The 20,306-nt window shown below is 33.4% G+C and overlaps 2 protein-coding genes and 1 non-coding gene across 3 annotated transcripts; 1 reads left to right on the top strand and 2 right to left on the bottom strand.

Moving 5' to 3' along the window:
- Positions 1-7,048: 7,048 nt before the first annotated feature.
- On the top strand, positions 7,049-13,967 carry LOC102586797 (probable LRR receptor-like serine/threonine-protein kinase At2g16250). The gene is made up of 4 exons (XM_006365043.2): positions 7,049-9,255; positions 11,047-11,175; positions 12,493-12,515; positions 12,902-13,967. The coding sequence occupies exons 1-4, from the start codon at positions 7,385-7,387 to the stop codon at positions 13,522-13,524; spliced, it is 2,646 nt and encodes an 881-aa protein (XP_006365105.1). The 5' UTR covers positions 7,049-7,384; the 3' UTR covers positions 13,525-13,967.
- Positions 13,968-14,397: 430 nt separating this feature from the next.
- TRNAQ-CUG (transfer RNA glutamine (anticodon CUG)) lies at positions 14,398-14,469 on the bottom strand. The gene has a single exon. It is a non-coding gene; the product is annotated as a tRNA-Gln (tRNA).
- A 1,968-nt stretch (positions 14,470-16,437) lies between these two features.
- LOC102586463 (AP-3 complex subunit sigma-like) lies at positions 16,438-19,859 on the bottom strand. Its single transcript, XM_006365042.2, has 7 exons — positions 19,662-19,859; positions 19,507-19,549; positions 18,887-18,948; positions 18,576-18,672; positions 17,776-17,846; positions 17,101-17,192; positions 16,438-17,012 (listed from the first exon to the last, which is right to left on the bottom strand). Exons 1-7 carry the CDS (start codon positions 19,728-19,730, stop codon positions 16,949-16,951), a joined length of 498 nt encoding a protein of 165 aa, XP_006365104.1. The 5' UTR covers positions 19,731-19,859; the 3' UTR covers positions 16,438-16,948.
- Positions 19,860-20,306: the final 447 nt, after the last annotated feature.

The raw sequence follows: 20,306 nt of genomic DNA, 5'->3' as shown, positions 1-20,306 counted from the left end.
TAAAGGTTGCGAGTTCGAGTCACCAAGGGAGCAAAAGGGGTGGGAGCTTCCTAGGGAGAGTAAAAAAAAACAAAAAACAAAAAACAAAAACAAATCACTAGTCGGATTTTTTTTTCGGTTTGACTCGATTTGCGGTTTGATTCAGTTTTCGGTTCGATTTTGTACACCCATACATGAGATGTAGTTTTTATGTTTTTTGAGATAATTGTGATATTTCGATCAACTTACTTATACAGTCATTATTTCATTAAATATATTTAATATTTTGTTTCTTCTGAGATTTGAACCCTATCTTCGTAATCTCGAATTTATTAATTTGATGTGACGTACTACCTTTATATTTTGCTTCAATGTCTCTTACAACGAATAATTATTTGTGCGTCAACTACCACTATGCTTCTAAGAAGTAGTCCTTAAAGCTTGAGTGATTAGGTGTACCACTTGCTGCCTCCCTTTTAACTAGTAATAATAACTATATACTAATATAAAACCACCCATATATAATTGTCATATATAGGTGTCATGACAATACCATAATTTACAAGCTGTTATGTGTTATTGGCATATGGATTTGAATAGATAGTCCTAATTATAATTATTGAGAGACGAAACCTAATATAGCCGTTCTAATCCCTTCCTACCCAATACCCATAAAGGGTTCTATTATATATGAAGTTTAAAATTAACAGCAAATTAATAGAGTATAGTAATTACTTAGGTGAAGAATTGATAATTATTGGAGGGAGAAGAATAATATTTGCAAGTTAGGTTCCATACATGGCCACTGAAAGCGTTTGATATATATAGAGGTAAATAATGATGGAGTCGGAGTTTTCATTAATGAAGAGATATAACAAAAATTACAATTATATCATTGAATGCGCTATCTTAAAAAAAAATGCAACACCTTAATAATGTGTTGAACCTTCTATCTGTGTCATAAAAATGACTTATCTATATAATATAATGTTTAGGTATGGGTATCGCTTGACACTCCTCGGGTAGGGGTATAGCTCCACCCCTGCATGTAAATTACCAAACTTGAATTGTGTGTGATGGTTGAAGTTCATTCACCTATCAGAGGTCTCGAGTTCAAGCTCCTGAAATAGAAAAAACATGTTAAAAACATAGCCCACAAAATAGATCTTATAATGTGCAAATTCAAATTTAGTCCTGATAATATATATATATATATATATATATATATTTTATCAGGACTAAATTTGAATTTGCACATTATAAGATCTATTTTGTGGGCTATGTTTTTAACATGTTTTTTCTATTTCAGGAGCTTGAACTCGAGACCTCTGATAGGTGAATGAACTTCAACCATCACACACAATTCAAGTTTGGTAATTTACATGCAGGGGTGGAGCTATACCCCTACCCGAGGAGTGTCAAGCGATACCCATACCTAAACATTATATTATATAGATAAGTCATTTTTATGACACAGATAGAAGGTTCAACACATTATTAAGGTGTTGCATTTTTTTTTAAGATAGCGCATTCAATGATATAATTGTAATTTTTGTTATATCTCTTCATTAATGAAAACTCCGACTCCATCATTATTTACCTCTATATATATCAAACGCTTTCAGTGGCCATGTATGGAACCTAACTTGCAAATATTATTCTTCTCCCTCCAATAATTATCAATTCTTCACCTAAGTAATTACTATACTCTATTAATTTGCTGTTAATTTTAAACTTCATATATAATAGAACCCTTTATGGGTATTGGGTAGGAAGGGATTAGAACGGCTATATTAGGTTTCGTCTCTCAATAATTATAATTAGGACTATCTATTCAAATCCCAAAATAAATTATGTCCTTAATTAGGTGTCGTTTTGGTGACATAATGAAATAATCTCACCATAAAAATTTAACTAATAGTACAACATTTAGTTTATAACATGAAATTTCTCATTGATAATTTAATCTATGCATATTGATATTGAATTTATGTCATTTCCGATTATTGATGTAAGGTTGGTGTAATAGTGAAGTTTTGCGTATTAAATATTTGTAATAATACTAAGTGTTGATTATAAAAACAATAATTTACTTAGAGTAATTCCGCCAGTAGAGTTTGAAAAGAATAAAATATAAGCACTTGTAAATTCTGCCTAAATATGTGAGGGAAGACATTTTCTCTATTTTGCTAAAAAAAAAGGTTCTACTATAAAAAAAATGAAATAATTCTTCATAAAAATATTATGTGTACCAAACACACTATATTTAATGATAGTTTACAAGAAAGGCAAAAGACAATTCCTTTAGAAAAAGTGTTTGGTTGTTTTGGACAAAAATGTCCATTTTTTTGGGACAAAAGTTTTTTTTTCTATCTTGAGGGAGTGGTCCACCAAGTAACTCACGTTTATATGTTTTCTTTGTTTTGCTTGTTTTAAACCCTAAAATGAACATGACACAAAGTAGCTTATAATTATAGACGATGATCTCAAGTTAATATTAAATACTTAATTAATAACTGAACCAGTGGATTGGATTTCGAGGTAAATATATTTGTCCATTTAATAAATCTTTTTCTTATATAAATGCATGATCTAGGAAGAAAGCTAATGATCCATAACCTAAAATATGACTTCTGCACAAAATAATCAAAGGATGTGGTGCAGTGGATGGTGTTGTTCCTCTTTAACTAGAAGTCTCGAGTTCGAGTCTTGGATATGAGAAGAAATCCTTGATAGCTAGCGTTTTTCACCTAATGGAGCCTTACGTGGCACAAATTCAAATTAGTCAAACTTCAATGTGAATATCAAACATCAAATATGAAAAAACAAAAACAAACAAACATTGCACTAGAAGTTAAACTCCCCTACCTAAAATATGAGTTTTGTACAATTTTTTTTGCCTTTTTGTGTGAAAAGACCAAATGAAATTTAAGGAAGTATAATGCTGTCTTTTACTGGTTGTTGTGGACACCTGAGGTGGATAAGAAAAATGACCATACTTCAATCAAATCCAAAACAAAACAAAAAAGCAAAAAAAAAAAAAGAAGAAGAAAAGAATAAAAGAAGAGTTGACCATCATATAGTGTTTGACTTCATCATTGCTTCAATTTTGCTCCATGCCCCTCATATAATTAATATTTTAAAAAAAAACTTGCACACACTACTAAATAGGCTCCACCATGGTCTTTGCACCATTTGGTTTAAACCTGTAATCAATGTCCAACTACTTACACCTTTTAAGATTTTGGATTCATAGATAAATATTTACTAAAAAAACAATAATTTTCATGTATATGTCCAAGTTTTGTGTGAAAAACATTGATTGAGTTAGAACTCAACAATAACAACAAAAATAATAATAATAATAATAATACTTTTAGTATAATTTTATAGACGTAGTTTCAAAAAATATGTAATGTATACATATTGTACTCCTACCTTACAGATATGGGAAGACTCAATCTGGTTATGACAATTTGGGCGCTCTCTATTTTACCAATCTAATCCCTATACTTGAATTATATAAAAAATAAAAAATAAATTATGAAACACAAACTATATCTACATTCTCATGTACGGATCTTAAATTCTCAATTTTATCACTTTGGCAAGGCCTTTTTAGTTCTATAATTTGTAAAGATAATTATTGCTTCAATTTGAATTAAACTTCAAATTAGTTACAACAAACATTGATTACTTTCCTTATTTTTAGTTACAAAGTATTGTTTTGGATAAGTCGTGCGTGGTACAAATTGAAGAGAAGTTTGTTTTTCTTTCTTATTTTCAAAGTAGAGTTGCTTCCTCTGACTAATTTATATTTTATTTTAAATAAATACCAACATTAAATTCTTCACTATGACGTTTGATTATTCTAGTCTACTCTTCTTGAAATAGAATACTTTTTGTTTATTTTAATCAATTAAATTAAATGTTATTATGAATTTTAAAGAAAATAGAATACAATAGGATGATTAGATAGATATTTTTGTGAAATTTGAACGTCAATATCTCTTCTTCATACAATTAATGGTGAAACTAACATGCTAAAATCTTTGGATAAATGAAAGTATTTTGCTTAGACTAATAAACACCATTTCATTAGTGCATGAGATAATGATCATATGATATTTTCATGGTGGAATATATTCTTGTGATTGATTTTTTTTATACACATTAATTGTAACTATGATTAATGGTTTCAAATTAAACATGTTATCATTGTCTTTTAACGGCTCATACTCAGAGAAAAGACAGCATCTAAAAAGTTAATTGGCCGCAATAATTACGTTTCAAGTTTTATACGTAGGAATTAACTTACAAAGTCACTAAAAATTATTTTGTCAAATTAACTTTTAATAAGAGAAAATTCAGGATTTAAAAGGTATGATATTTTAGAATAGTTTCAAGTTAATATTAAATATATTAAAAATTGAATTTATGATTAAGTATTTATAGATGTTTAAGTGTTTTTTAAAATCAGATATAAAATGATTTTATATTTGCCTTCGTTTGTAATTGTTGTTTTGATGTTTTTGTTTATATCATTACTAATATTAGGGGCTAGTTTAGCTACGATATATATCAAATTCACTATAAAATGAAATAGAACAGAACTAATAATTTATATGTTAGAATTTTGACCGCTTGATTTTTTATGTAATTGACTAACAAAAGAAATTGCTTTTACCTTTTTTTTGAATATTTTTACATGTGTAAAGTTTTAGTATAATATAATTGCGACTTGTCTTAAAAAGACAAAGTTATAATTATCTAATATATAAACATAAGTAAATTGAAGTAACAAACTACGTAAATTGATTTATTATTTTGTAAAATACCATTCTTAAAACTGAAAATGAAAATTATTGAATTAATTTTTTTAATATTGTACCCTGTCCACCTCTAACTACTACTCTTTCTGGTACATATTAATTGAATTGTTAATACTTTTTTTCATAGTTTAAACTAAGTAATTTTTAAACGTTCTAGAGAATTGTTGAGATTTTTTTCTTTCTTCTATATTTACCCATATTTTAAATGAGAGTCTTAACTACTTTATATTTTCTACCAGAATAGTTTTAGAATAATAAAAAGGATAATACTAACATTTAATTAATGTTCTTAAATATTTTTCTTAAAAGTGTATCATATCCCATTAATTCACTTAACATGGACTAGAGAGAATATCATATATAATTAAATTAACATCATAAAATAAATAATAATAATTATACCTAAAATCCAATCATCCATAATAATAAAATTATCAGATAAATCAAATTAAAAGAAAAGAGTAACCCATGCCGTAGTTTATTTAATTTTTTTAACACGATGTTATTTTATTTATTGAGATAAACCCAAGCACGTCCAAAGATGTTTTATTTATTTATTCAAAAAAATAATATTATGAAATCTGTCTCACACATGTTTTCGTCTCATTCAACACTTTTTCCACCAAAAAAGAAACCAACTCTTAGTCAGCACTATTTAAAAAAAGGAAAAATTGTACATAATGACAAACTATTAATTCAAATTAAATGGTATAATCACACTTTGATTTAATTGTGTCCTGTAGCAAACTGTTTGTCAGCGCCTCTCTCCCTCAAACTCTCGCTCGCCACTCTCCTCTCTCGCTCACCCCCTCTGTGCTCGCCTCTCTCGCTTTATACAACAGAAGTGTATAAATTGCGTTTCTGTTTGTATAAAGCGAGAGAAAATTGTATATACACATGCAAATACATATATATTCGTCCTATACACTTATAATTATACAATAAAAATATTCCCCTGCCCAGTTCTCTTTTGTCTTTCTCTCTTTCTCGTTTATACAACAGAATTGTATAAATTGCGTTTCTGTTTGTATAAAGCGAGAGAAAATTGTATTTACACATGCAAATACATATATCTTCGTCCTATACACTTATAATTATACAATAAAAATATTCCCCTGCCCAGTTCTCTTTTGTCTTTCTCTCTTTCTCGTTTATACAACAGAATTGTATAAATTGCGTTTCTGTTTGTATAAAGCGAGAGAAAATTGTATATACACATGCAAATACATATATATTCGTCCTATACACTTATAATTATACAATAAAAATATTCCCCTGCCCAGTTTTATGCTTGTATAATGTATAATTTATGTTTGTATAAAGCGAAAGAGAGCGATTTTTTATATACAAATATTTTTGTCAACGATTTATACAAACGAGAGGCTAACAATAATTTATACAAATGGCCTGCCAGCGAAATTATACAATTCTGAAGAGGAGCCAACGAATTATACAATTGCTTCTTTTTGTATATATGTATAGCGAAATAGACAGCTTTCAATTGTATATGTATAGCGAATTATACATATATATGTTTGCTATGGAGCGCAATTATGCAAACCTTGCTATAGCATACAAATATGATTTTTTTGTTTGCTATATGTGAAAGTTGCTCTTAAAAAAAATCATAAATAATAACTTTGCTTTAAATAAAATTTACCTAAATATCATCGAATTTGCAATATAAAAGAAAAGGTAATTAATTAAAAGATTTCCCATAAAAGTTGCCGAATAATACTTTACCAGATACTCTCATTATTTATCTACCAAAATAAAAAGAGGAAAAGAGTAATAATTACAGAAATAATTAGAAGAAAGATTCTAGTGAGAGAAAAAATAAAACCCAAATTAAGTAATTTAATTATTGTTAATCTATTTTAGAATTAAACTAGTTGTTTTTAGCTTAGCTGTTTTTTTGCCACTTTCCCGGTAGTCAACTTAACCCCTCAACCCCCCACCATCCCACCACCCCACCACCGTCCACGGCGGCGAAAAAAGTTCACTTTTTGTCAGCATTATTTCCAAAAGGGGTAAATATTTTTCCATAAAAATACAATCTTTTTTGTGTTCTTCTATTAAATTTTCAAGATTACAGTAATGAACAGTACATCAATGATCCAATTAATCACACAGAGTTTTTAGAGAGAGAATTAGGATTGACTCATTTACTTTCTCTCTCTACATCTACTATTTCTCCTCTTTTCTTCATTCACACCACTTTCTCACACACACAAAAAAAGAACCCATTTTTTTTTTGACCATTTTTTTAATCTTCTCTCTTACCTATCAAACTGAAGAAACTGAAAGAAAAAGAGTTGGTAGAGAGAAAACAGTATAGGGATTAGCATTTAGAACTCTTCTTTGCTTTATCAAGAACAAAGAATCAAAGCAAAAGCTTAGTTGATTCACTCAAAAAAGGTAATCCCTTTAATTTTCTGACACAGAATGTATATTCCCTTTTTTATTTCAAGAATCACTATGATATAGAAGGGGTATAACAAATTAGAGATGCCCATTTATATATATTTGAGAAATGATGAGAATTTTCGAAGTTAAATGAAGGTTGAGCAAGAATGGCGAACCAACAGGGCAGAGTGGTTTTGTTTTGTTTTGTGTTTTTCTTGCTGTTTGACTCTACATTTCAGCAGAGGGTTAGTTCTTCAGCTGAGAAATTTGCTTTGCTTCAACTGAGATCTTCTTTAGGGTTAAGAGCCAAAGAATGGCCTATAAAGGGTAACCCTTGTTTCAACTGGGCTGGGATTCGTTGCAAGAATGGTCGAGTTACTGAGATCAACATATCTGGTTTTAAACGTACTCGAGCTGGGGGTCAAACCCCTCAATTCTCAGTTGATGCTCTCCAAAATTTGACTCTTTTGGAATCTTTTAATGCTTCCAATTTTGTACTTCCTGGTTCTATTCCTGAATGGTTTGGTCTTAGGCTTGTGTCTCTTCGGGTACTTGATCTCAGGTCATGTTCCCTCATTGGTCCTATTCTTCCTTCCCTTGGCAATTTAACTAGTTTAGTTACTCTCAATTTGTCCAACAATGGTCTCACTGGACAAGTGCCTCGAAGTTTCGGTCAATTGTCACGCCTATCAAGTCTTGATCTTTCGCATAATAAGCTTCTTGGGGTAATTCCTGATACATTTGTTTCTCTTAAGAACCTTACCTTGCTTGATATGTCTTCAAATTTCTTCAATGGGGCTATTCCTTCAGATATTGGGACTTTGCTTCAGTTGAAATCCTTGAATCTGTCTGACAACAGCTTTTCTACTTCGATACCCACCCAACTCGGTAACCTTTCTAATTTGGTTGATCTTAACCTCAGCTTCAATAGTCTAAGTGGAGTGGTCCCTGAATTAGGAGGATTACGGAACTTGAAGAGTATGGTAGTTGGGAATAATAGGCTGTCTGGATCGTTGCCTAATGCTTTGTGGTCGATGCCTGGGTTGCAATTCCTAGATGTCTCTGCGAATAACCTCACTGGTATTCTGCCAAATGTTAGCTCCGTTGTCAATGCCACTGGTGCAGTGTTTAATCTTTCTCATAATACGTTTTATGGAAATTTGCCGTCTTTAAACAGAAGCTTCAGTTTTCTAGATCTATCAGGAAACTATTTTGAAGGCAAACTCCCAAATTATGCACAACGCAACGCGTCAATTAGTAGCAATTGCCTCCAAAATGTGACAAGTCAAAGGAATAGGAGCGAATGTGCTTCTTTTTATAGCGGACGTGGCTTGTTGTTTGATAATTTTGGAGAGCCAAATGCCACAGAGCCTCTTCCAGCTTCTAAATCCAACAGAAAGAGTCACAGAAATAAAATCATATTGGCGGCTGTTCTGGGTAGCGTTGGATTACTTGCACTTGTCTTTATCTGTATATTGCTGCTGATTTTTTGCACCCGCAAACGGGGTGCCACGAATCAAAGAGCCACTGAGGTTGGGCCCGGTCCTGCCAGTTCAAGTCCACCACCTCCTGCACCTGGAGTATCATTGAATTTTTCAAGTTTAGGAGATGCATTTACCTACCAGCAGATTCTTCAAGCCACAGGTGAGTTCAATGATGCAAATCTTATGAAGCATGGTCATTCAGGTGATCTCTTCCGTGGTACCCTAGAAGGCGGGACCCTTATAGTTGTCAAAAGAATAGATGTGCAGTCTGCAAGGAATGAAGCATACTTGTCAGAATTGGACTTCTTCAGCAAGGTTTCTCACTCAAGATTAGTACCTTTTATGGGGCACTGTTTGGAGAATGAGAATGAGAAGTTCGTGGTGTACAAGTATATGCCAAATGGAGATCTTTCAAGTTCTTTGTTTAGAAAAAACAATTCAGATGATGATAGTTTGCAGTCATTGGATTGGATAACAAGACTGAAAATTGCTATTGGAGCTGCTGAGGGTTTGTCTTATCTACATCATGAATGTAACCCGCCTCTAGTGCACAGGTATCAAGGACTTGTCATATTACATTTATCTTACTTCCATGTGCCACCACTTTTATGGTTAATCTGAGAGAACTTGAATAGCAATGCTGGACTTATGTGATTTACTATTAGATTTCCATGTTCGCATGTGCACTTATATTTCACTATCATGATTACAAGTTTTCATTTAAACATGTTTATCATATATCTTGGAAGAGTTGCAGGCTACCAGCTACTCTTTCTATGTATATTCATTGGTTATACATAATTGGTGACTCTTGGGCTAGACTCAAGGTAATAAAGGATATGACTTGATGACTTGGAGAGCGCCCTTTTTGGTTTGTACACGTTGGAGATACTAGGAAAAATGCTCTGAATGAAAGCTATCAAATATCAGTGTATTTCGTGTCTCTGAATTAGGCGGGACAAGATTCCCATAGAAGGCTCTCAAATTTTCAGCCAAAAATTCAGTGCAGCGCAGACACTCTGCACGTTAAAGGTGCTTGCAACTTTATGGATTGTGCCCATGTCTGGTCGACTGAAACTCATCTAAAGCCTATTTATAAATGATAAATATTAGATGTCTGCTTCGCTCTTAGCTTCTCGAGATTTATAAAAGGAGGCAATTTATGGTTGATGGTTTTCTGATTTGCTATCAGTTGGAGATCTGTAATGTTTATTGCCTCGTGAGACTATTATTATACAGAGTTCATCACATAAGGAATAGCCTCCACAATATCTTGTACCTGGAGCTTGACTCTATCAACTTGAGGGCTTCACTTACTATTTTTATGAGCTACACCTGCATGTAATAAAATTAAGAGCTTAGTAAACCTAAAACCTGTCCTTTTAGGGCTTAGCAATGTAAAGTCAAGAGCCATGCACTTCTAAAATTGCTGTAAGCTCAGCTTCTATAGTTCCATGCATGGCTGCGATATCTCTAATCTAGGCAGTTTATATTGTGTTAGATTCGGTATGAGGGATGTGGCCTTAGAAGATCTTGATGACATTATATTTCTATTGTGCAGAGATATTGTGAATGCAGAAATAGAAATTTTCTCAAACTAAGAACAGTAATGTTTTTTTAAAAATTGTTTTCTTTTCTTATTATTGAACCTTCTCCATACATCAATCCTTCTTTTTTTGATAACCGTGGTGCCCGGGCTAGCTTGTGCACACCTCGACACAATCCCATCAATCTTAATCAACTAAAGGTAGTCCTCATATGATACTCCTTATTGTACCTTTTATCTCCATGGAACCTAAGCCTGTCAGTGAACTATCTTATTTCTCTAAAACTTTTCATCTGCATGTTTTGGGTTCAACCATTATTCTTTCACCGGGCAACCCTTAGGGATTTGGGTTAGTGGCAAGAGCACAACTCATTATGTGTGGGTTAAGATCACGTTATCAGTTTGAATCCTACCATAGACTAAAGCTTGGTATTTAAGTGGAGAAAGGTAGAAGGCTGGGACCCATTATCCACCGAGTTTTGGATCGTGCGCCAATAGAGCTGGGAGGATTTCTCAGTTACAAACAAAAGATCCTTTCATGGGGAATCCAATAGACTTTCTTGAACCGAATATCCATTTCAGAAGGAGTTTCCAAAGGAGATGCTTCTCTAAATGTCCGTATAGTTTTTCTGCTGCAGTTCACCGTGAAATTCTCAATGGTTTAATTGCATGAATTAGTTTCTTGGATTCAATCTTACCTCCACCCCCCACCCCCAAAAAAGAACTTTATTTCTGTCAGAAATTTTTTAGTGCATCATGTAGTGACATCTTCTTTTTCCTTTGCCTACTATTCTCGCAGAGATGTTCAAGCAAGCAGCATACTTCTTGATGATAAGTTTGAAGTACGGCTAGGGAGTCTAAATGAGGCCTGTGCACAAGAAGGAGAGAGCCATCAAAACCGAATTTCCAGGCTGCTCAGATTTCCACAGTAAGTAGTTGTTGTTGGTAAATTCTATGTTCTAACCATCCTTTTCTTTTTGAAGGCTAACTACTATTACTACTAGGTTGTTATGTAATGGTCAATTTTTGTCTCCCATGATGGATCTTAAAATCAGGCAGTTTTATTGTTAATATATCTGTCTCTCCAATTTGATGTTATAGAAACTACTTTGGCTTGGTTTCTAAATTGGATTTGAGTTCCACAGTTTTGCTGCCAGCTCAAGTCTTTCTGGTGTATATTTATTAGCTCTGATATAAATGAGAATCCTAACGTTCATGCAGCAACCTTACTCTTAACCTTGTTATCTGTTCTTATACAAAAGGGCTTTAGCTTTGTTTCTAAATTATGACAACTTGTAATATAGGCCCTGACTAGTTTAGTCCTGATGATAGTTATCATGCAGCTGCATATTATCTTATTTCTTCTCAGTATTCAAGTTACAAGGAACACCGTAAAGAACAGTCAGTCTAGTCTGAAAGACCATCACCCACTTGTTAATTACTTGTTCCATCCCTCAGTAAATTATTCCTTTTCTACGTTATATGAATCTTCTTGCCTTGATTTACCTATGTCTAGCGGGTGTCACATGGGTGTTGTAGTTTAAGTAGAAATTAGCAAAAAATTGTATGTACCCTTACTGTATACTTAAAACTCATGTATGGGATATGCATGCGTAGCTGAATCCATGTAACATAGTCCTTTGATGTACATGTTTTCACTTAAGGAGAATTTGTTGGTTTTGCTATTTGGTAGGGAATGCATAGTTCTCATTCTTTTAGCTTTCCATCCTGTGCTGAAGTAAGTTTAACTATTTCTTACTCTCATTGTCTAGCTTTAACTATTACCTATTCTCGTTATGCCTACACATTGAATGCAGGAAATTATTAAATTTTGTATTGTGGGGTAAATACTAAATACTTCTGGAACGACCTAGATATAATGGCATGTGAAAAATTGGTTTGAAGTCCCTATGTTAGATGCCAAAGATTTGAGGCCTTCTATTCTATTATTTTAATCTTCATGGCTTCTGTTAAAACTTTCCAGGTTCTCTTATTTTAGAAATTGAACTTACGACCACTGATCATGATTATATTCAATCATAATCCAGAAAGCTTTAGAAGTTTTTGTTTTATAGTGAAAACTTTTCCATATGTATTTCCTGTCTTATGAATGGTTATCACTGTTTGTCCAGCTTTTCGTCGAAGCTTGTTGCATGATCTCAAAAGTTTTGTTATATTCTTTCAACCAGTACTGTTTTATAGTTTATACTGCTTGTTGACATAGTTCTCCCTTTCTTATTTGCAGGACGTCGGAACAAGGTGCATCAGGTATGTGCAACTTTATTTAGTTCTACTTTCCTTAAATAGAGTTTACTTGGATATTCTTAATATTTATTAAATTGGTGCAAGTAACTATTTAAAATTATTTGCGTCACATTTCCGGTATTGTTTGTTGGTGGGTAAAATCTCCTTAAATTGATCTAGGCAACAAATCAAAACTGTAGATTCTCATTAGAAGTAAGAATAAGTGAAACTATTAGGTGGAAATTTACGATATAAAGCTGATTCCAAAGAGCGTAAAGGGCTGGAGATTTTGATGGCGATGTTTTGCTTTACTTTTTGTGGGAGTATGCTTTGTTGCTTGAACTATCACTAGGGAATACTTCAAAGTCTACTTATCTCGTCCTAATATTCTTTCTTACCCGAATGGACAGGTACACCTAGTGCCACTTGTGCGTATGATGTCTACTGTTTTGGAAAGGTTTTGCTCGAGCTAGTAACTGGCAAGCTAGGTATCAGTGCATCCAATGACGCCAGCATGAAGGAGTGGTTGGACGGTACGCTTAAGTACATTAGTATATATGATAAAGAACTTGTCACAAACATTGTGGATCCTTCCCTAATCATAGACGAAGATTTATTAGAGGAAGTATGGGCGATGGCTATTGTTGCCAGATCCTGCCTCAATCCCAAACCGTCAAGGAGACCCTTAATGAGATACATCCTTAAAGCTTTGGAAAACCCTTTGAAGGTAGTTAGGGAAGAACACACTAGCTCAGCAAGACTTAGAGCAACTTCATCGAGAAGTTCATGGAACGCTGCACTGTTTGGCAGCTGGCGTAGCTCCTCAGATGTAGCAGCCGTACCTGCTGCAGCTTCAGCACATAAGTTGGAAGGAACAAGTAGTTTGAAGCAATCCGGAACAACAGGCTCTCAAGGAAGTGGTCCTAATGGGGACAACAACGGTCATTCTTCATCAACTAGACGACAGTCCAAAGAGATTTTCCCTGAGCCATTGGAGGAGCACGATGTAGAGAGAGGACCACAGGCGGAGTAGAAGGGAGGGTGATTGTCATTAATTCTTTGTTAATAATGCAGTAGGATCTGCATTAAGGTTGCATTTTTGTTTGGGGACACCTTGTACATTCTCCGTTTCCGGAATGCTTGAGTTTGCAAGCCATTATCTTGCCCTGGTCTTGAAAATGGAGATGCATAGTTTACCTGGGGACAGCAAACATCAAATTGTTTATTGGGGTTTTGGGATTTTAAGTTCTTTTTCTTTTTCTGGGGATAGAGTTGGAAAACAGGATTTAGTAGTGGTGGTGGTTCTTTTTGTTAATTTTGTTTTTGGGGGGTTTATGTTTGCTTCCAAATTCCAATTCTTTTCTTATAATTCTTCTCTTTTACTAGTCTCTCCATGGAATGTAAATTATACACAATCTTTCATTTTCCAATTGGAGGAGAGGAAAAAAGAAAAAAAAAGAGTATCCCATTGTTCTATCCTTTTTCTTGTTACTGAATTTGCTTTGCTTACAACTTTTGGTCTCGTGCCAATTTCTGTGCACACTGATTTCTGGTCTACCATTGTTTTATTAGTTTGACAGATGGTTTAGCATCGACGGTCGTAAAAAATCACAAGAGATCATTGTCCAAATATAACAACAACATAACCAGTATAATTGTTATGTTTTCCGTGTACTCAACCTCTACGATTAGTCTGCGCTTTACTGTGAAAACAGTATTCAATTCAAACAATCTGTTCGCACAAAAAATACAAAATTATGAATTCCGAAACATCGTCTGATTTTATTCTTCTTTCTGTTTGTTGAGAAGTCGTATACATCTACCAATTTAGTTTTTTTTTCTATTATTAAATTTTCTCTGAAATAGTGGGAAAATAAAAATCAAACAGAACAAAGAAAACAAAATAAGGTCCCACCGAGACTTGAACTCGGGTTACTGGATTCAGAGTCCAATGTCCTGACCACTAGACCATGGGACCAACTTGTTGAAAATACTTCACATGGTTAATAGTAAATGTTATAAAAATTCATTTAACAAACAAGTAAACTAGGACACTCCATTATTTTACAAGTTAAAACAATCCCGTCCTTTTGTTATAAGTATTATATATCCTATTTATTACTTTCATTCAAGTTGTTAGTTGGGATGGTGATATAACCTTTACTAGTCAAATATTATGCGAGACAGAACCAAAATTTAAAGTTTATGAATTTCTACAGTGAATTCAAAGTTAATATACATTAACAACTGAATTCAGATTCAAATACTTATGTATATATAATGAATTTTTAATATAAAAATAAGAGTTTCAGCACACGCTATTGGCTTCACGTGAACATGATTTAACAAAGATTCATCACTTACTCAAGTGTGACTCAGAATTCTGAATCATCGACATGTTAGATGTGGAGAACCTAGAGTTAGTATGGTTAAATAGATAATTTCAAATATTGCACATACTTTTCTAGATTAAGCAGATCTAATTTAGAAAATTATCGACATGCTAACAAAAAAAAGGACAATTATGGTTCATTGAAATACTCACATTTATTTGGAAGATACTTATTTCAAACGGGTCACACCAATAGTATGATAAATTATTGAATGCTGAATAGAGTATCGTAGTCGCTACCCCTAGTGATAGCCATATAGATAGAGTCAACACTAAATGTTATTCACTATTTGATGTTGCAGACTCATAGTGTCCAGTTCACCAATGACCCCAGCAATTCCATCAACTTTAATGCCTTAAAGAGAAAAAAGTAAAATGAATGGCATGGAAGGTTTGGGCAGTGAGTTGATGCACTTAAAGACTTTGGCCAAGAACCAATAGGCAATAGTAGAGGACAATAATTGATGTTGCCTATGTTATGGTTTGATGAAATTTTTCCAGACAGCTGGACCATAATCCATAAATTGCCCCTTTAATTTTGGTTGTACTCCTTATATTTGAGCAGGTGTTGTAGTACTTGAAAGACAGTCCAGTGTATATATATGCAGAGGTTCTAAACCAGCAGACGGGTAAAAAGAGGAGTGGGGCTGAATATGGCTATAGTCAAATCCAGTACACATTTCAGAATATACACAAGAAGAAGATTTTACTCTTAGCTTTTTTCATTTTCAAAATCGTGCTTCTTGACTGCCTCAACTATTTCCATCAGCACTCGTATGGGGTATAACTTAACTCTGCTCACTAATGTTTAGATAGATGGAAAGAAATCACTGTGTTTTCTGCCTGTGTTCCGATTTGAACCCTAACATCTTATGGTTTTCACTGACTACCAAGACATGCACTTGGATGCAAGATTTCATTCTAATACATCCTCACCTAAATGATCATTCATAGAAAATAAATATTTTAAATGCAACAATTAGGCAACAAAAGTAAGGGTAATTCTTAAGACCAAGGAGTTGATCACAGTTTTGTTCAAGCAAAAACTTTGGAACCTGCATCTGTATAACATTTTTGTTTTTGATAACCACGGCGTCCGGGCCAGCTTGCAGACTAATCCACCAGCAACAAGTACCAAGTAACTGACATTTACCAGCCAGCAACTCTTTAGGGAAATCATAGGAACATGCAAATTTTACCAATGACGAGCCTGGAGGTATGTCATCCGATACTAGGGTGTGGAAATAATAGTTTAGTTTGTTCAAATTAGGACAAACGAAGAAGCATTCTTCGTAGGAAATGCAGCAAAACATATGCTTAGTCCTCTAACAATGGTTTCTTTTAGGCAATGGGTAGTTTAGAAATTTTGGCTTATATGGTTTATAGACAGACGACAGACCAAAATCATGTAGTGTTCGAATGTCTCACCATGATGAAATAAAGGTCAAATGCCATAAATCTAACCGTAAGCAGCAGAAATAGCCTTATGGCACTATAACATTTACAAGGTCTTGAGATAAATTTCCCTTTCCTCAAATAAGCAAAAAGTAAAAGTAAAAAAGGGACGTCCAAATTGATTTTAATCAACTCAAAATCATCTATGCAATAATGATTTGACAAGTGCACGTGTCCCTAGAGTCTCATTTTCATGTATATATGCAGCTTTTGATATGCCGAAAGCTTGAAGTCAAACACAATGTAATAGATACAACTAGTTGAAAGGAAATATCATATTGAAGAAGCACTTATAAACTTTCTTATATTCACTTCAAGTAACTTTTATTTTTCCCTTTTTCCTCCAAATGGGATAAAACTTGGAACGTCACAACTCTGTAGACAAAAGTCGAATAGTTCACTTGCAAGTACTGTAGCTCTCCGAAAACTCTTGTGCAGAAATTTCAAGCACCAAAGAGTAATAGTTCAACAACTTGGTTGACAAATACAGTGCCCAGTTCATTGATCATTGCCAGAACCACTTGAAACCAAATTTGGTAGCACTATTTAATCATTACTCCCTGATAGATTATCTGAATTGTCCTACAGAACTTACCAAAGTCAACATGTGCTATCGACCTTGCCAGCTAGTTATTGATGGAACTGCCATGATTGAATTTGCAGCTCTTTCCATCCTGAACAAATATAGTTTATAACATCTTGACCTATGTCTGGTGAGTAATAAACAAAAGTAAAAAGAAACATAGTGGGTTCGGAGAGTACTTATAGATTTCTTCAACAGCCTTCACCACTTCTGAGGAACTTGTCTCAAGAACTTCACCTCCCAAAATGATCTCATCTAATATAGCATGCACCTGCAAAACTTCAATACATCAGCAAAGTCTCAAACATTTTTAGTTTAAATTATGGAAGCAGAATGTCAATGCAAATAAGATCTTATCTACAGGCCGGTCACTCTTTCTTGTCTTTGATTAGTTACGGTTATTCCTAAGAAGAGTAATAGTTTCTCAAATTCATTTGGTAATACCTGTCAACTTAACTCAAAAGAAGTAAATGCCACGTTGAAATTTCACCACCTTCACTTCTTATATTTCAAACTCTTGATGTACAAAAAGAATTAGCTCGCTCTAATATACTTAAGCATCCCTTTGTTTCCAGAATGGCCCACTTACAACTAATCAATTAGCACAGTAGCACTGCTTCTTAGATCAACATTATTTCAGGGGGAGTCAACTTCCAGTTGAGATATTTGGAGATTAAGGTATCCCAAGTCTTAATTATTTTGTATCCCCAAAGTTGATGTAAACAATGAACCAAAACACAAGTGTTTCTTTAATATATCAAGTACCACAAAACCCAAAGGAATCAAGTCACTGAACAACTACATAACTTTAGTGATACATACTTCATGATGCTAAACCGAGAGAGAAGACCAACCTTATTGAAATTGAATACTATATCAAGTTCACGTACATTGCTGAAACACTTGTCCATTGTCTCCACAAAAACTGAAACTCAAAAATATTGTCAACATCATTCAAGTTAGCAAATCTTGGAGAATGATGACATATACATTGAAGTAAAATAAAATGATCAGAATATGCTCTGGTTTTACAAACGGAGTTCTTAAATTGTGTTCAGGTAGCTTACATCAGAAGCACAAATACACACACTTACCATAAATGTTTAGCAGTGACCACAAACTCACTCCTGTCATTCCTATGAAGACCTATGACATAGTACAGCTCGACGAAAATTAATAGCAGCACTCCCACCAAATTTTAGATGTTGAAAGTGGTACTGCATAGCTATCAAAGATCTCAGACCACCATAAGACATGATGATGCTCAAACTTGCATATTTCTCCATATCCCATGTTATACTATTTTAGTAAAAGATACATGTGTGATAAATTTTCATTTGCTAAAGTTTCTTTTAAAAGGGAAGGACTTTTCATTCAATCTTAATATTTTGGAACCAACAGATACCGCAAGGCGACAAGCAAGAAATCGTTAGGAAGCCTCAGTGACAAGTTTGTTTCATTGCAAGAGTTTTGCGCCTGAACTCCCAGTGCGAAGGAAGAAAAACACAAATTACTTTAAAAATCTATCAAAGAAGAGATATTTGGCTTTCGATTTACTTATACATAATGTAACCTTTTGATAATGAGTCACAGCTCTTCTATTAATCGATATAATATCTTATAGCCAGCATGGTCAGAGCTTGAGTAGATATACCTTGCATGAGATCAAGCATTGCAAGTTCATTCTCTGAGCTGTCAAATATGAATAAAATATGTAGTGTGGCATAAGTCTTGTACACAAGTCGAGCATCCTGTATGTAAGGAGGCACAAGATGTGAATCTCTCTAGCTATTCAGGTTAAGCAGAATCTCAGCAATGGTTAGCATAAAGTAACGATGAAGAAAAAAGATTGATCAACCCTTTCCTTTGTTTTACATGTACTTTCGAGGAATGATAAAAACCAAAAAGAAAAATAGAAAACCAAATTCAGAGAGATATAGAGAGAGCCAAGAGGAAAACACATACCGGTCCAAAGAGGGAGTCAACCTTGACGAAGTTGCTTACATTCTCTGCTCTACTGGATAAAACTGCACTTGAACACAAAATATCACAACTAATGATTTACACGACAATCAACAGTACACTGATCACCATACAGAACAACAAAAGAGTAAATCTTCACATCACTAGGTTTAATATAAATGTTCAAAACCACTACGTGATTTCTTACATGTTACCTGGTAGTTATTGTTGGTGGGAGGTGACAGGTATCTCACGGAATTAGTCTAGGCAGGGGCATATTTATAGCCTAAATATGGGCACCTGTTGGCACCCATGCTACAAGAAAGTCGAATGTTGAGTGGTTACCTAGAGGACTAGGGATCAGTTTCCACTTACTATACTATTTTCTTCTTTTAGTGGTGCACTCATGTTCTAGAAATTCTAGATTCACCTCTGACTCTAAATGCGCATAAGCTGGCTCAGATACCACAGTTTAAAAAAAAAAGCATTTTTCAAATACCACCCTAACAAAAATGAAATTGGCAGAAAAACACAGATCAAGATCCAATCTTTATACTTACAGAAGCAAAAAGAATTTGACAATCTAAAACAAAAGAAAGAAGGAAATCAAATGTAATTACAACCTCCATATAATCTTCGAATCAGCTCTTGCTGCTTTTCTGTGGGCTAACCTTACATTACAACAAATAATTGATTTTAAGAAAGAATAAAAAATTAACAAAAATAATTTTAATCTTTGTGTTCTTGTTTGTAATGTAAAGGGTTTAGAGAAACTTACATGATAATCGTAGAATTTAGCAAGACGGGGCTTTCCCTTATCGTTCATCAAGATCACTCCCTTTATCATCTTCGTTTGCTTGATTCCAATTGCTTGTCTCCTCTCTCAATGTTTCTAAATCTTGATTCTTGATTCTTGACTTAACAAGAACTCGCGTTGCTTTGTGTTTGGTACTCTTTTTATGTTTCGTTTATTACAACTAGACACACACAAATGTGGTGAAATGCAGATGAGACCACCAATATTTTCTACAAGATTAAAAAAAAAATCTTCATTTTTAAATCTTGTGCTCCGTCAAATTAAAATACTTAAATTGAAATGGTTATGCGATAAAATTAGTTGAATATGAAGTTTAAAAAAGAAAATAATTTTAAAAAAAAAATTATGATCTAAAAATAATTTTAAATATTTTGACTGTTATGTTTCTTAATATTATTACTCATTATGTCCCAATTATAATATAGAATTTGGATAAATAGAAAGTTGAAAAAGGAAAAAAATCAAATGATATAGCATAAATCTTAAATATTTGTGTACGAATAGATAATTTTATGAAGGTAAAATATAAATTTTATAATTAAATTATTTAAAAAATATAAAATTGATATTTTTGGGAATATACTAAAAAGGGAGGCGTACTCCATC

This window comes from Solanum tuberosum, unplaced genomic scaffold, assembly GCF_000226075.1.
Source record: "Solanum tuberosum cultivar DM 1-3 516 R44 unplaced genomic scaffold, SolTub_3.0 scf00531, whole genome shotgun sequence".
NCBI classification, from domain to species: domain Eukaryota; kingdom Viridiplantae; phylum Streptophyta; class Magnoliopsida; order Solanales; family Solanaceae; genus Solanum; species Solanum tuberosum.
Note: the sequence above shows the minus strand (reverse complement) of the source record. Positions and strands in the feature narration are given on the sequence as shown.

What these genes read in the sequence shown, in the direction of transcription:
- LOC102586797 (XM_006365043.2), top strand. Translation starts at nt 7,385, where the DNA reads ATGGCGAACCAACAGGGCAGAGTGGTTTTGTTTTGTTTTGTGTTTTTC. An exon ending in AGGCTGCTCAGATTTCCACA is followed by an intron (nt 11,176 to 12,492) that starts GTAAGTAGTTGT and finishes TCTTATTTGCAG; the next exon opens with GACGTCGGAACAAGGTGCAT. An exon ending in GTCGGAACAAGGTGCATCAG is followed by an intron (nt 12,516 to 12,901) that starts GTATGTGCAACT and finishes CCGAATGGACAG; the next exon opens with GTACACCTAGTGCCACTTGT.
- LOC102586463 (XM_006365042.2), bottom strand. Translation starts at nt 19,730, where the DNA reads ATGATAAAGGGAGTGATCTTGATGAACGATAAGGGAAAGCCCCGTCTT. An exon ending in CTAAATTCTACGATTATCAT is followed by an intron (nt 19,550 to 19,661) that starts GTAAGTTTCTCT and finishes ATGTAAGGTTAG; the next exon opens with CCCACAGAAAAGCAGCAAGA. An exon ending in TTGACTCCCTCTTTGGACCG is followed by an intron (nt 18,673 to 18,886) that starts GTATGTGTTTTC and finishes CCTTACATACAG; the next exon opens with GATGCTCGACTTGTGTACAA.